Genomic DNA, 16,475 nt, shown 5'->3' with positions numbered 1-16,475 from the left:
TGGCCTTGCAGACTCCAGAACCCAGTGTTGCGTGGCTCCCAGGGGGAGCAGAGCAGCAGGCGGGCACCGCGGGCTGCCTGGGGCACACACTGAGCACCTCAACTAGCTGCTCACAACACAACCCAGCTTTCTTTTTCTGAAGAGATGGAGGAAGCCAAGTGCATATTGTTTTTTCATCATTTCCTTCAAATTCAGCCAGAAAAACAACCTGACATTGCTCATGAAGATGCTTTTTCTGATGAGCATTTCAATGAAAAATGGGAAGGAGCCAGAGAAGCAGCACCCTGCCCTGGGAACCCTGCCTGGCTCAGCTGCTGGCCCCAGCAGGGAACGTGCCCGCCCAAGCTGTGCCGGCCCCCTGCCCTCTGGGCATGCATTCATGGGACCACATTAGAAGCGCAGCATTATGAAACAAAACACGACAAGGTAAATAAGACTCAGGCTAGATGACAAGGAAATCATTTATTTCCAGGTCCTTGAGAGACCTTGAAAAAAATAACAAGGGTGAAGAAATCAACCTCCTAATTTTGTTTGAATAGAGAAGACTGTGGCAGCTGCCAGCTCCTCCTGTGGGTGTGGGAGGGCAGGGAGTGCAGGGCAGTGCCCACGGAGCAGCCAGCTCGCTGGGCACCGTGCTCCTCCCGTATTTACATGGGGGATGGAAATTAAAACGCAAGCATGCGTGCATGCGCAGTGGGGAGGACTGGCTGGTCGGGGAGGGGGAAACCCAGTGGGAGGGTGGCTAAACACGTACCCTGTCAGACCCCATCTCCTACGGACAGAGCCCTACTATTGCACAACACTCTTGCTAGAGGAAAGGCCGACTCCAGAGGGACTCCGACACTTCAGCCCAGAGGGAAAACACGTACACATTCCTGAGGAAGAGAGGGCTTTCTTTTCTCCTGCTCTGGGATTCAGGGCATCACCTCCCATTGGCCCTGCTGCCTCTCCAGCATCATCACAGTGAACCAGTGGCACACCAGGGCGTGGGTGCCTGCAGCCTCCTTGGCAGGGACCAGAGAGACCCTGAGAAATGAGCAGCTCCTGGTCCCAGCAGAAAGCCAAGCATGGTGGCAGCGGGGAGGAGCAGCCAGGGGCAGGAGCCATGGCAAAGATGCATCCTGCCTCTCTCCACCATCAGGACTCACGCTGTGGCCAAAGGGCCAACACCAGCAGCCGGGAAGCAAAACAGCATAAAATGAACACGCATGTACATTTACATTTAAGCCTTCTCCAAGGATAGCAAACACTGTGGCTGAACTAAAAGGACAAACCCAGTGACAAGCCCAGGATGTGTCAGGCCCTGGGAAACCTTATCAGTTACCTATCAAATACATCACTGATTGTTTTAAACGGGAACAGATAAGGAGCTGCAATACCAGCAGGGCCAAGAAGCACTTTCCTTTAGTAAGTAGGAAGCCCGAGGAACAAAGTCAAATCCCACCTGCTGCCTCCTGACCCACCTGTTAAAACCAGAGGTCTCATGCAAAGGAAGCTGTGCCACCCACGGGTGTTTTGCAGGTTTCTTGCAGGGTGCCAGGGCAGGGACACCCGGGTGCACCGAGGTGTCACAGAGCTGCCACCACACCTCAGCAGCAGGCAGGATGACTCCGTCCATCACCGGGGCCTTGGAGCACACCAGGATGCCACAGACAGCGCCCAGTGCGCAGGGTGCGCAAGAGGAAGCCCCTTCGAGTCACCAGCATTTTAACTACAGGAAAGGTCTAAGAGCTGAGATGCACAGCAATTGCAGCTTAGCAGGAAGTGTGTTTTGAAGTGAACTCCTGTGCAGCAGTCACTCTGTTCAGGGTGTGACCATGGAGCCGCAGCCAGCGTGAGCATCCCCAGCGTGGCAGTGTGCGTGGCCTGGCTCCGCGTCAGCAGCCCGGGCACTGCCTGGGTGCCCATGTGCAGAAGGAAGGAGGACTCCAAAAAGTAAGCAAATGTAAGCAGAAAAAGCAAAACAGAAGTTTAAAGCTTATTTCCCTCTGCAAGGAAAGTTCTTAAAGAAATCAAAGCACTTCAAATGCTCTGACTCAAGTGACAAAAACAATTTAGACAACAAAAGGCTCCCGGTTTGCTCTTCCTATCCTGAACTGGGCTCACTGAACAGATCTATTTAAATGATAATTTGTGGGAGAGAAACCCCTCCAATCTCTCTTGAATTAGATTCTTCTCTTTCTTAAATTAATGCACAGTGCTCTAACAGACATCGGCATTAAGGAGATTACGATGGCCCCAGCAGCTCCCATGGGCACGCCAGCCTGGCCGTGTGGGTGCAACACAGCCCTGACCAGGAGGCAGCTGTGGGGAACACCCAGCTCAGGCCCACCCCCACAGCACAGCCCCCCCGGCAGCCACTACCAGCACCCACTGCACCCTGCGCGTGGACCCTGCCATGGCCAGAGCCCTGGCCCTGGAAACGCCCGGAGCCTCGTGGGCTTTGGCTGGCACGGCTAGGACTCCTCGCTGTCCTCCTCGCCACGGCGCCCCGCGTAGAGCGCTGCCAGCTGCCGGAAACGCGGCCCCCAGCCCCCCAGGTAGGAGAAGTCCTGCTCCGAGCTGCTGGACCAGGTGTTGATGGAGCTCAGGGAGGGCACAGGGGAGTCCGAGCCCTCAAAGGCATAGGTCTGGAACGAGTCGTAGGGCGGCACAGAGAGGTCCTCATCCGCCTGCTCCACCTTCCTGCAGATGTAGTCTCTGAACACGGAGAAGTCCAGGTCCGGGCTCTGCACCCACTGTGGGAGGGCATGGCGCTCGGAGGCTGGGTTTCCGCTCGGGCCCCCCTCTCCTAGCCCCCCGCCCCCGTCACCGCCTTTGATCTCACTGAAGTCATAGAGGCTGCGCAGGGCAGACATGTCGTAGGCCTCTGTGTCCTGCTCGCCACCCCCTTCGTCATTGTACTTGATGACATTGTCCCTCATGTCCTCGTCATCCTCGGATGTCAGGTGGCTCTTGTGGTGTCGCTTCAGCGTGAGAATCAGAAGGACCAGCACTGGAGAAAGAAGAGACAGTCAGAGCACATGCAGCGGTCTCACACGGTGCCTGGGCACAACGGGGAAGCCCCTGTGTCACAGGGCGCCCCGGCAGCCCGGACCCCAGCTGCCATCCAGCTCCCAGCAGCCAAGCTCATTAAGTAGCAGCCGTGCTGTGGCACTGGCTGGGAGAGAGACTGGCCTGGGCTCCAGAGCAGAACAGGAGCTTCCTTTTCCATGCAGCACAACCACTGTGACAGGTGGGACAGATGGCTGAATGCACGGCTAGACAGACAAACGGATTGCTTCTGCTGAAGATGAATAGGAAAGGGGATGCGTGAACCATGGCAGCAGCCAAATGTTGGGAGGGTGATTGTGGAGCAGATGGCACAGAGCCTGAGCCACGAGCCACAGATGTGTCCTGGATCATCATCCATTCATCCCATCACCTTTAGAGCACCGATGTGCACTTTATTCATTTGGGCAATTAGGCAGAAATTTGTTTGTGCTGCGTTTGAAAATGAAACCAGTGTAAAGTACACCCTATGGGAAAGGGTTTTCTAAATGGAGACACAGCAGGAGATGGCGAGCAGAGACATGCCAAGGAGAGGAGACTTCACTGAGCAAGGCACTGACATCCACTGGAGGCCTGACAGCCCTCAGGAGCCAGCTGCAAGCCAGCATTGATGCTGAAGGGCTTTCAGCAGCAGTGTCCAACTGCACAGTGCTAAACCTGAGGACACCACAGCACACCACCACCCCCTCCCCATGAGCCCCATTCACTTCCCATGTGCAAACAAGCCCACAATTTCTCTGCTCCTTCATGCCACGTCCTGTCGCGCCAGCATAAGCTTGTGCTAGTGCCGATAGCAGCATGCTATCCTGTCCTGGGCAACGCTCTGGTTTGCGTGCACCCCATCTCTATCCTGCCTGCCTGCTCCAACTCTGACCCTGCCATCTCTGTGTTACAAGCGTGACTGTATGTCCCATGCCCACCACCCTTGGCCTCTGTGCTGGGACACACATATGCCCCTTTTGCAGCCAGATGCCTGCTGCCAGCACAGCTTGGCAGCCTGCATATGGCACCCTGGCTCTTGGCACCCACCCACCCATCGCAAGGGCAGCTGTGCTTCGGCTGCATCCCAGAGCGCCGCGTGGGGAGCAGGGACAAAGCTGGAGTCCCCACAACAGCCCTGGCCCCTGCACTCCATTCTGCAGTGAGCCAGCGACAAGGAGTCAGGGGGCAACGGGGCCGGGTTCGTGCAGGGTTGCAGGCAGGGCAGCTGGGGGCAGCAGGAGCCGGGCGGCACTCACCGATCAGGATAAGGACACACACCAGCAGTGCGATGAGGGCGCCTGGGCTCAGCGTAGCTGACATGGCGTAGGCTGTGCTATTGCAGGACTGGATGGCCCCGTTGCTGTCACAGCCACAGATGCGGATGGTCAGGGTTCCCGTGCTGCTGAGGGGTGGGGGGCCGCTGTCCACCACCAAAATGGGCAGCAAGTACACATCCTGCTCTTGGCGATTGAAGCCCACTCTCTGCGTGTGCACCGCAGCTGTATTGTCTGCAGGAAAGAAGCAAACCAACAGCAAAGTCACTCCCATCACAGAGCAGCAGGACCAGCATGAGCTCCTCTGTACACAGGACAAACCCTCAGGGTGCTGGTGGGCTGCTACGACACACACATCGGTTGTACGGATGCCAGCTCCAGCCACCAACAGCTCAGCCGAGCAGGGAACGGTGTGCCCTGGCCTCCCACTGTCCCCCGACAGGAGCAGAGCCAGCTCTGGCTCCCCTGCGCCACGGTCCCCTGGCAGCCCTGGTGCCCAGGAGCATCCGGCCCGGCTCCAGCAGGTGCCCAGTGCTGGCACAGGGCAGCCCATCCCACCACCAGCACTGCTGGGGCTTAGCAAACCTGACACAGGAGCAAAAGCGCATGACAGAGGGGAAGAACCTTTCAGAAAATGCTCTGAGAGCGACACAGAACAGGAATCAGGGTAAGAGTCAGTCACTGACTTGGAGACCCATCCTGACCCAACCTGGCCCACTCAGTCTGGAGCGGATGGGGCTCTGCAGAGGGTGCTGAGCCTGCAGGAGTGGTTATTGCCCCCAAACCTGAGAGCCACGGGTAAAGGGTCCTGCCTCAATCAGAGCCCAACACCCCCAGGGTCCTTTGTAAGACTTCCAAAAAGGCAGGCTGAGCTTCTTCAAGCCTGCCAACTCAGCTGGCTGTCCCCGTTTGCTCAAATCCTGCTGCTTCAAGGGCTTAGCTGGCTCAAGTTTCAGTACCACTAACACAGCCGCTTCATGGGACCTGCCAGTGCCCCAGGGTCAGAGATGAGCTTGAGCAGCAACTGCACACAACCTGGAGCATGGAGGCTAAGAAAAGGGACTGAACATCAGCTCCGGACCCTGCTCATGCGTGCCACTTGCTGCCAGCCAGCAGCAGAGCAGGGTGGAAGGAAAAGGACTGAATAGCAGCTGAACAGTTGTGGCCAGATGTCAGAAGTTGCTGCTGTCTGCAGTCTTTATCTAATAAAGCATAGATTGGCCTGGACACAGCAAGGTGCTGCTGTCTACAGACTCTCTCCTCATTGCTCCTGATTTATGCTGGACTGGCCCCTTTCTGTATCAATCAGCAATTCAATTGGAAAAGATATCTATTTTAATCTTGGCTCTTGGGCCGCCTGCCACCACGGAAATTGCCATATGGATCGGGCGCTGCACGAGAGCACCGGGGCACGGCAGGGGCAGGATGGGAGCCAAGCACAGAGCAGGTGCCCACCCGGCTGGGGCAGAGGCACCGGTGGGCAGGATGCGGGCAGGTCGCAGCGGCACCGTGCTGAGCTGGGGCAGAGCAGAGCGCGGAGGGCTCAGCTGCCAGTGCTGCATACCAGGCTGCTGCTCCCATCCCTAAGCCTCTGTACTCAGTCCTCCAGAGTTTTCCATGTTCCAGAATATGGCTGTGTTGCTGCAAAGAGCAGAGCCTTTTGCACCTTAGCTAGGGAGAGTTGGGATTGTAGCATAAAGGAGATAGGAAAACATCATCTCTCTGTGAGCTCATGTGAGAGCGCAGGGTCTGCCTTGAAGAGCTCACCTTCTGACTCAGCAAAGGCGTGAACACCAGGCAGAAGACCACACCAGCCAACATTCAGGGCTGCACTGAATGCCACAAGTCCAGTATTCAAAACCAAATCTTCTCCCTGCACACAGAACTGTGCTGCAGGTTTCACTAGAAAAACTCTTCCTTTGGATGTAGCACCTTTTATCCTTCAAGAGAATTTCCTAGGTAACTTCATTCATCCCTGCTCGCAACAGCACACTTCAGGCAGGCAACAACCTCAGCGCACGGACCAGGAGACAGCAATAAGGCAATAACGCATGCAGTGTCAGCACTGTGCCTGCAAGGCTGCAGTACCCAGCACTGGCCCATGCTTCCTAAATCAGACAGGATCCAAGTGCTGCAGCATCGCCAGCCGGTGGAGAGGATTACTCACACGGGGAGCAGAGGCTGCCTATGCCCCATGTGCTGCCTGGGTTCCCTGGACATGAGGCTGGGACTTCAGCCCCGGCCTGGGCAGCCACCTGGGCTGCAGGACATTGCCACCAGGGCCACAACTCTGGGAGCTGCACACGTGGCCCCAGCACAGAGGTGACCTGGCAGAGCTGCCAGGGAGAGCAGGAGAAAGGCTTCCTGTTCCCTACCAAGGATAAGCTAGGGAAAAATGAATTGTTATGCTAATCATTTGCACAAAGGTAAGAAGATCTCATTTGGTGCCACTCCCTCAGCTTGCTGCAGTATAGCTGGGAGATATAAATAACATTAACGATGCTATCACAGCAAGAGGCTGGGACTAACTCCTGTCTAGCCCAGCTAAACGAGCCTTGGGCATCTGGATCCAGTAGAGAGACAAAGGCAGGACAGACGGAGCGAGCGAGGATCCGGCCCTCAACCCGGGAAGGTTGGTTTCGCTGGTGCCATTAGGAGCCAAGTAACCAGCCCAAGACTGCGGCCAGATCCCCACGTGGTCTCCCACCCACGCAGGCACCCACTGGTGCTCCCTTGAGCGCTGTGTGAATGTGCTCGTAGTGCCAGCTCCTCACCTCGTGGCAAACAGCAGAGGACTATGAAGTCCCCTTCAGGTTACAGCCAGCTTGGCTCCTGCTCAGGAGGGCCTGCAATGTTGCACAGCATGCTGTATTTTTAGAAATGGTCTCTACAAATCAAGGGGAAATACATGTGCAAGTTGCAGAAGGGCAGCTGCTAACCTCAGCTTGATTCAAATGCTCCGACCACTCGCTGCACCACTGAGCCCCCTACTTCCCAGTACAGAAAGGAGAAATAGTTTCAATGCTGAACCCACAGTCAGAATAAAGCAGCACGACAGACAGCTCTGCTCTGAGAAACCTCAGCTCAGGAAGAGGCTGAGGTCTAGCTGTGCAACCCAAAACTTCATACATGGGAGAGAGACAAAAATCACAAGTGCAAAACTATTTCAGTCATCATAAAACTACGTTTTCTCTCTCAAACAGGGTGACATGACCACATGCTACAGGAGGAAGAAATTTCACATTCACACCAAAGGCAGAGCTTACCAAGGCTGGACAGCCAGACCCCAACCTCAGGCCCCAGCGGTGGCCCCTGGGCTCAGAGCCAACTCTAGCCTCCCTCCTGGCTGCTGCCAACCCACTGTGCCCCTCTCTCCCTGGTGCCCTGGGACCTGCTGTCCCTGTTGGGAGTTTGCACCCATTACGAGCTTCTTGCGTTCCCCTTCCAGCCACAGACCGAAGAACAAGACACGCCAGAAAGGCAGCGCTGCTGCCCTGCGATGCAGTTTATTTGACTACAGAAGTGAGGTAAATTTTGCCTAGATCGGGGAAAAACATGCCCTGGAAAACATATCCAAAGCAACCTCTTACGTAACAATGTATTTTCTCTTGGTACTGCTGTGTCTTCACATGCAGCTGACCCGAGACAGTTGCTGCCAGGACCTGTGTCTCGGCATCCTTTTGTTTGCACCAGCACAGCCTGAGTGGTTGCAGAGTGAAGCCCGACAGGCCCTGGCCCTGCAGCCTCTCTTATCTCTTCCTACGTAGCAGCTTTCTGCTAAATCCAGTTCTGGGGTCATGAGGTTGGGGAGCAGTACTTCCCATAAGGTGGTACTGAAATTTCAGCAGATGTCAATTCACAACTTTCCTGCACAAATGAGTTGGGACCTCCTCCACACCCGAGTTCTGCTGCCTGATCCAGTGAGGTTGTACTTTGTGACATGGTCACACCGCTCCAAAGGCTGTGCTAGGTTTGCTCTGAGGCCCCAAGCCAAACCAGTTGCTATCCTCGCCATCTTGCTACACCAGCTGACATCTTATATTCCTTGGCAGATTTCCCGTGCCACCCTCTCCACGAACACACGGTGGTTTTATCCTGTACCACATCATACTACCTCGTGCAGCAGCACCTCTATCTGCTTGAGGAGCGACTCACTAAAGGCAGAAAGCAATGGGAGTCGAGTGTGCAGGGATCAATCAATACCGCTGAGAGAGCAAAGTTTAGGAATACAATATACTCCGTTGGATACATAACATCACTAGGAATAATAAAACAATTCTCTCAGACTCCCTCTCCAAAGAGGCTCTTGGCAGCTTCAGAAAGAGAGCTCATAAATACTTCTCGTAACTCAGTCTCGATCAGCACCAAGACAGCAGAAGACAGCAACCTACCTCCAGCCTGGATTCCGACACCTCTGCCCTCTCACATGTCCGGGCCCCACTGAGCATCCGCCTTCCCCTTCTCTGCCTCTGCTCCGCAGCCCCAGTGCCCGCCAGCTCCGAGTGCAGATGGCTACTGCCCCACCTGCAGCCACGCTGCTGACCTGAAGGTCTCCTCAAAGATCTCCTTCCTTCAGCCCTGGGCAGTTGCAGCTGCTATGAGAAGAATGTTTTTTCCCTTTTGCGAGTTTCTTCTCCCAAGTTCTTTGGGTGCCAGGCCTTGGCACCACTGCTGCTCACTTGCCCTTGGCTCAGCCCAGACAGATTTGGTGCCCTTTTTCACCCTGCATCAGATCAGCATCTGTGCTACTGGTGCTGGGAGCAGCATCCCTGCAGGGCTGGAGGAGGCTTTGTCTATCCTGAGGCAATCCTCAAATCCTAACATTTTGCTTGAGACTGAAACACTTTTCAGATCTTCTATCACCCATTACATGCTCTTAATGAGACCTGCAGAGAGTTCAGACATCTGTTTGCCTAGCCCTTGAGCTCTGGAGTCAGTAGCTCCATGTGGCGCTCCATATTATCTACCACCCCTTCCAGGTTGTTGGGCTTAGATGCTTTCTACCATCCCTTCCAACACAATTAGCGTTTCTTGGAGAACATGATTTCAGGCTTTAATTGCCTTTGATCCTTCTCTAATCAATTTTCTCAGGCCAGAAAGACCCAGCAAAAGGCAAGTTAGGAGTCACAGGATGGTGAATGCCTTTGGAAAGGCACCAGTTGGCCGTGGGTGAGGTCAGCTTTTCCAGTGCTATCTTCTCCTTTGGGCACTTCATTAGCTGGGCATCTTCCTTCTGGACTGGGTCCACTGTTATCACAAATGACTTTTTATTTCATGTCTGATGAATTAGCAAGTGCTTGAGCACTCCCTCGGACAGACCAAGAAAAATGCCAGTAGGAAATAGCACTGTTTCTAAAAGCCTGACTCCTGCAAACTGCCTCAGCTATAATTCAGCTAATGCAAAGCATCCTGCAGGGTGACCTTTTGCTCCTCTATCTCTGACCTGGTGCCAAGGCAGCTCCTGGCAGCCAAGGCAGCTCTGCATGCTGCTGGGAGCTGATGAGCAGGGCTGCAGGTGTTAACTGCAGGTACTTTTGAAGGGCCAGCCCCACTCTGGGCAGCTTCAGCTGCAGTGGGGCCAGACCCAGCATGGGTCAGGTCAGCAGCTGTATCGTGGCTGAATTGTGGCAGCATCAGGCTGCAGCAGACGTGCTCTGCGACTGCTACCATACACCTATTTGCTAGCAAGTGCTCTACGAGCTTTTCATCAGCTAGACAGGCTGCCCCATCACCCCGGGCTTTCCCTGAAGTCCTCATAGGCTTCATCTGCGCTGCCCACAAGGAGCCCCAGGAGAGCCTAGACAATGAACAGTGTCCTCTCCTGCCCTGGCTGGCCCTGGCCCCACACGCACAATAGGGCCGCTCACCATCCGCCATCTCACTCCTGCTTTCCCGGTCTCCTGCGAGGGTTGTTAGCGAGGTGCCTGCCTGAGCCGGGAGCACAGCCAGCAGCACCGCGGCCCTCCCGAGGGAGCCCCTCCACGCCGTGGGCCGGCGCGGTGCCTGGAGCCTGGAGCGGGAGGATTCCTCTGCCTGGGCTCATGCCCTGCCTGATGGACTGTAACGAGAGCGGTCCCGAGAGGATGCTGGTCCCTGAGGACAAGTTACCCTCCTGAGATGGCTTTCTGCTGCCTTGCAGAAGCTGAGGGAAGTAGGTGCAAAGCAAAAAAGAGAAGGATTTAAGCAAGAGCTCAGTGAATCCATCTGTGCTGACATCCATCAGTGTCACTCCTTGGCTGCAAAAGCAATATTTATAAATCACGTTTCAAAACTGGCTACAAATTTGTACAAAGAAACAGATGGGCTGGTGGTAGCAGTTTGTCACCACTGATATTTACATGGAGGAGGAGAGATGAGTGGAAGAGGGGTGAATGCACAAGAGGGAGGCAAGGGGTGGGGGGGCAAACAAAGGAGGATGCAGCAAGGGAATCAAAGAGGGCAAGGGGCGAAGGTGAGCACAATCAGGACACTCAATGGACTGGAAAAGTTGAGGCAGGGAGAAATTAAAGGAAGGGAGATGACACTAAAGCAAGCACACAGCCGAAGTGAGGAGCGTCTCCATCTGCACAGGCAGCCACCGCCTCTCGCTGTGGAAGAGAGCATTGCTTGGCAATTGGGAGGGTCTCCAAACACCCTGGGAATAACCCTGCAGCAACAGCATTTGTTTTACCAAGAGCAGAAGGCAGGAGGTGATGCCAGCTTTTACTCATTTTATGCAGTGTTGCACCACATGCAAGGTTTGTGGGATCATTTAGCACAGAGGATTACCCTGTGTGATGAGCGCGCCTCATCCTACTCAAGAGAGCAGCAGCTCTGGAGGAGACAGCGAGTGAGAGCCTGCATCCTGCCCCCTCCCAATGAGCCCCTCCTGCAGGAGCAGGGGCAACCCCAGAGCTTCTGAGCGGCCTCCAGCCCCTCGGCCAGGCCCCTGTCCTGGGCAGGAGCAGCAGTCGCTGCAGGTCCCTGCCCAGCTGCAGCGGAGAGCCTGCTCCGAGGCACTGCGGCCCCAGCTTTTGGCAGGGTGTGGGCAGGGACGGGCACCAGGGTGTAACTGAGAGTGCTCTCACATGTTTTCCTGAGGTCCTTCAGAGACAGCAAAAGAAGTTAATCGCCGGGTGTGGGGGCAAAATCTTGCAGAGGATTAAAGCTTAGTACGTGATAAGAAACAAAGGTCTTGTGAACAGCTGCCCCATGAGGGGGTGGGGGTGGGGGGATCGGGGGTAGGGGCTTGGATCAGGGACAGCTGCCCTTTTTAGGACACAAAGCGATGTCAGTACTTCTACAATTACATTTGAAGTTTTTTTGCGGCAAGTTCAGTTTGAACTACCCTAACAATGCTGATCAATACTGAACAAGGAGAAAGCATTTCAATGGACTGTAATGTAGTCCGCTGGCTTCCATCTGGGCTGGCCCCTTTGACAAATACACGCACATCTGGCTAAAGAAAACTCTAATAACTGCAATGGTCTCTGCTGCTTTTACCAGTGCAATCAGCACTTAGATTCATCAGACACCAGTTAAAAATAGGAAGCAGCCTGATAAATACTTTTCTGGACAGCCATCATACAAACACAGCCTGACCTCGTGGCCCTCGAAGCTGTACAAATGGCCAGGGCCCAGCCAACCAGCCCCTCAAAGCAGCCCGTCGGTTACAGCCGCAGGCTGGGGAGACGTACTGGGGAGCCAGCTCAGCCCAGAAGTTCACAGAGCCCCGGTGCACCCAGGGCTCTCAGACGGGCCCAAGGGGCAGGACGAGCCTTGGGAAATCTGGTGCAGCTTCACCCCCAGGCCACCTAACGGGAATCCGGCTCTGCTGGTTATATCTCGGCTAGTCCACAACAGCCAAGGGCCAGCTACTGCTCAGCCCCGCTGCCTCCAGGACCCATGGGCTGCTCCCGTCCGGAGGCACGGGGCTGCCCACCTGCACAGCAGCCCAGTGACAACCCATGCTCAGGGCCATGCATCGGAGAAGGATAAATCACAGTGCTCAAAACAGAGTGTGTTCACCTGTAAATCCACATCATCTCCTTGCCTGCGGGCAAGTTAGAGATTGCACATCAAGGAAGGGACCGAGAGCCCTGAAAATATTGAAGGCTACCCAGACAGTGAGCTAGGAGCAGCAGAGCTGCCTGCAGCAGAGGAGAAAGCTGGTGGAACCTTCTTGAGGAAACCCAAATAGTCAGCTGGCCAGTCCCACAGCTACAGGTGGGCAAGGAGCTGCCAGGGTGCACGAAGGCTCCTGAGCTCCATCAGCACAGCCAGACGGTGACCCCTGGACAGGCAAAGGCACAGGGCTGCGAGCCACTGTACTGCACGGCCCCGTCCCCTCCGCACAGCCAGCCCAGCAGGCACTTACCCTTAATATCCAGCAGAGAAAAGTGGTGGTTGTTGGTGGCTTCAGGTGGCAGCGTGAAGTAGAAACGATGGCCACCCTGAGGCTCATCGCGGTCCACAACACTAATAGTCTGGATCAACTGTGGGGAGAGAGCAGAGATGAGAATTGGAACCACCGCTGCAGCCCCTCCCTGGGGCCTGGCTCACAGGGCCCAAACCAGCGGAGCATCATCGGCTCCTGCCGCAGCCAGGGACAAGCCTCTGCCCCTGTGGGCCAGCTTAGTGACAGGACACCAGCAAAGCGGTTCCCAGCATGGCAGCAGCAGCACAGGGACTGGCAGAGGTGAAGGCTGGGCAGGCTGGCGCTGGTCCAGAGCACTGCTGGTGCCATGGGACCACCGCGGGCGCTGAAGGAGACCTGGGGGGTGCCCGATACCTGGCCTGGCTTGGCATCCTCACACACAGCAGCTTCATAGGGGGTGGCGAGTTCAGGTGGGTTGTCATTCACATCCAGGATGCGGATGCGCAGAGAGGCCCTTGACACCTGTGAATGATTATCTGAAACAAAAGAGAAGCAAAGCTTCAGAGGGAAGTGCCATCTGCTGATAGCAGGGAACAGGCCCTCTGTGGGTTTTGCCTGTCCGGAGGCCGTGGTGGCCTCTGCAGCTGCTGCCAGCACAGAGGGTTTAGTGACTGATCCTGTAGATCAGGCTGATCCTGTGGAGCATTGCTCAACCTCACCACCTGCATTTCCCAGTCAGTAAGCCCAGTTGCTGGGCTTCGTGTCCAGGACTCCCAAGGAACCACTGCTAGCCCCTTCTGCCCATGGAGAAGCTGAGCAGCCCAGAGCAAGCCCCCGGGGCAGGGGCCAGTCCTGTTGATGCTGCTGCTCTGAGGCATGCAGGGCAGGGAGCTGCGCTCACAGCTCCTCTTGCTGCAGTGCCGCTCCGCCCCGCGGTTTGTGCCCCAGAGGTGTGCTGAGCCCTCTCTGTAACACCGCAAATCACTCTGGAGGGCCTAATATTTTCTGGAGCTCCTCATGTGTTTCCAGAAATGAAAAATCCCTCCGTCTCCTTTGTTTTCCCCAGAGGTGGTAACTCCGACAGACCCGATGCCTCTCTCCCCACTCGGACAGGAGCTCTGCTGTTTGTCTACAAAATTAATGCTGTCCCCAGTGTATTAGGTGGGGGAGGACCCAGGGGAGAGGAGATCTAGTGCTGCTCCATAATTAGCCAGGAATGTGTTCCCCCTCCCAGAGCTGCCTTCACCCTGTTCTCGCGTTATCACTCCCTCTCACCCAGACCAGCTGCTCTGGTGATTAGATGGTTGCTTCGGGGGAGGGAGGCAGAAGTCGTGACTAAAAGCCTGGAACGATGTGTTATTTTAAAAAGTGTGTTGGTGCAGTGAAATAAACTGCAATTGCTTTCAGGAAGAAAGGCAATGGGAGGCAGCAGGGTAGGAAGGGAGTGGAGAGTCTGGGGGCAATGGAGGGCAGAGCCTGGTGCCCACTGGGACTGGAGAGGAGCAGGAGGAAAAAGGGTTCAATTCCTGCAATATGCAGGGTGACAACATCTTATCACCCCCTCCACGGCTTGCTCACCCTACTGGAAGATGGAAAACCTTCCTTGCCCCTTGGTGCTGAAGCAACCTGGCACTGCCAAGAAAAAGAGGAAAGGAGGCAGAAAGAGAAAGGAGGAAGATGGCAGCAGGAGGCAGCCTGAGGCCCCCCTTCCACTTCCCAACTGTGGCATCCCCAGTGCAGGAACTGATCCTAGGGCCGCTGAATGCCCCTGAGCCCCTTTGACACAGGGCATGTGGGGCCACGTCCTGGGTGGGCGCTGACACTCAGGGATGAGCCTGAGCACAGCAGCTCCCCTTCCAGGTGCTGTTTCAGCCTCACCAAGAGGGATGCAATCAGTGCAAGGCTGTTCTGAGAATCAGACAGAGCCCTAAATCTGCCCTCTTCTCCCCAGCCCCGCACAGCAGCGGGCAGCGCTTCACAGCGGGTGCTGGACTGGGGCCAGCCCCCTGACAGAGACAAAGCTCAGCCCGCTCCCTGAGCACAGCCCAAAGCAGTCGTCCCTTCTGAACATGCCCCGTCATAAAAACGGCCTCTTGCAGCCCCTTCCACTATTGTTGAAGCCTGAGGCTCACACTGTGACAGCATTAAAGTTTGACATCTCCAAGAACATCGAGTTTAGAAGCGTGACCACGGCATCATTGGCAATCCTTCCTGCGATATGTCCGCTCCTTTTTATTTCAGTTGCATCATGATCTATGTGAAAGCTCCTCAACTGCTTTCTTTATAAACGTCCTTCTTCCTTTGAGTCAGTACCTGAATGTAAGTTTGAGTCAGTACCTGAATGTACGAAAAATATTTAGATACAGTGGATAAAAATATCTCCAAAACATCTATGAAATCTGTTTTCTGTAACTTGTGAAGCATAAACTGAATTTACAATGGTCAGACGTGTGACTAAGAACGTACATTTGTGATGAAAAGCACATTGCACCCAGCAGTACTGCAAACGTCACATCTGCAAGTCCAAAAGCTCTGACACGTGCTTCCTCCCTGTGAAGCATCCCGCATGCGCAGAAACGCTCCCACCCCTCCACGTGTTCGCATTTAGCACTGCCAGGCAGAGCAGCTGATGGGGCAGCCGCTGCCGCTGGCATGGACCAGGGCTGTCGAAGGGCTCTGGGAAGCAGCAGCTGGCTGTGGAGGCTGTGCCAGGCTGAGTGTGACTGGGGAGGAAAAAAGTCATTTTCCATTGCAGCGTCTCTCCTTGGTATTCCAGCTCAGCTGACTGACATGCAAATTAGTTTAATTATTTCTTCTTCTAAAATAAATTATATTTTGCAGTGGCTGCAATATGTTGTGTCAGGCAAAATTACATTCAATATTTTTAAACTAATTGATGTCAGCCTTGAGAAAACCTGATTGACAGCAGCGAGGAAACTAGGCTGCTACCTAAACGGTTTCCTAAATTAAAATTAAACATGCCGTTCTTCTGCATTTCCTCCAGGAGTTGGAATACTATTAATCTGAAAAGACTGAGGAAAGAGACATGGAAAACACACAGAACAAGGGGGAGACGCTGGAAACAGCAGTGCAGAATGGGAGCGCCAGGTTGATGACTGGCAGCTGCCTTTGCCAACATGGGCTGAAGCACTGCAGACTCGCTGGAGCCCAGGGACAGAGGTCTGCCACAGCCCTCCTACGCCGCAGCATCTCTGCTCTCCTTGCTGCCACAAGATGCGCTGCAGCGTGTAGGGCCCTGAGTCCACACTGAGGTGGTGCCGGTGGGGAGCACTGTGCATGACCGGGCTCCCCAGGTTGGGTCTCACCAAGATGTTCCTGCTACACAGCCATGCTGAGGCTGAGACTCACATTCTTGATGAATCCTCAGCTACACCTCCAACTATTATTATTATTTTAAATACAATTAACCTTGAAAGTAACCTGAACAGCACACTATTTCTGGCTTAAAAACACTGAGATGCAAAGCACCAAGGATTTGCCCTGTGCAGAAGCTCCCGGACAGCTGGCTGACAGAGGGACACTGAGCAGCTCCAGGCAACTGCTCTTAAATGCTGGAAGTTTTGCAGCTGAAGCTGAGTGTGATGGGAAGGGGCTGTGGAGATGCTTAGACATCCCCTCTGCAGCAGGAAGCAGGAAGGCCTTGCTTAAGCTGTGCTGGGATCCAGCTCTTGCCTCTCTAGATCTTCATACGAGGTCACACTAGAGCACTTTGCATTTTTACAACCAAACCTCTGCTGTGAAGCTCCAGCTCTAAGCACTGCTGAAGCAGCTGTACCATTTGCACTGCTACC

At 54.9% G+C, this 16,475-nt stretch overlaps 1 protein-coding gene across 3 annotated transcripts in view; it reads right to left on the bottom strand.

Moving 5' to 3' along the window:
* Positions 1-443: 443 nt before the first annotated feature.
* CDH22 (cadherin 22) overlaps positions 444-16,475 on the bottom strand; it is a 79,706-nt gene continuing 63,674 nt past the window's right edge. For all 3 annotated transcript variants that reach the window (XM_066978220.1, XM_013198518.3, XM_013198519.3), the window contains 4 exons: positions 13,078-13,199; positions 12,664-12,781; positions 4,290-4,541; positions 444-2,995 (listed from right to left, as the gene is read on the bottom strand). In XM_066978220.1, the coding sequence (XP_066834321.1) occupies positions 2,457-2,995; positions 4,290-4,541; positions 12,664-12,781; positions 13,078-13,199 (1,031 nt within the window). In that variant the 3' untranslated portion in view covers positions 444-2,456. The remainder of the gene's footprint in view (positions 2,996-4,289; positions 4,542-12,663; positions 12,782-13,077; positions 13,200-16,475) is intronic.

The sequence above is a fragment of the Anser cygnoides genome, chromosome 16 (genome assembly GCF_040182565.1).
Source record: "Anser cygnoides isolate HZ-2024a breed goose chromosome 16, Taihu_goose_T2T_genome, whole genome shotgun sequence".
Lineage (NCBI taxonomy): Eukaryota > Metazoa > Chordata > Aves > Anseriformes > Anatidae > Anser > Anser cygnoides.
This window is presented reverse-complemented; position numbering and strand designations above follow the sequence as displayed.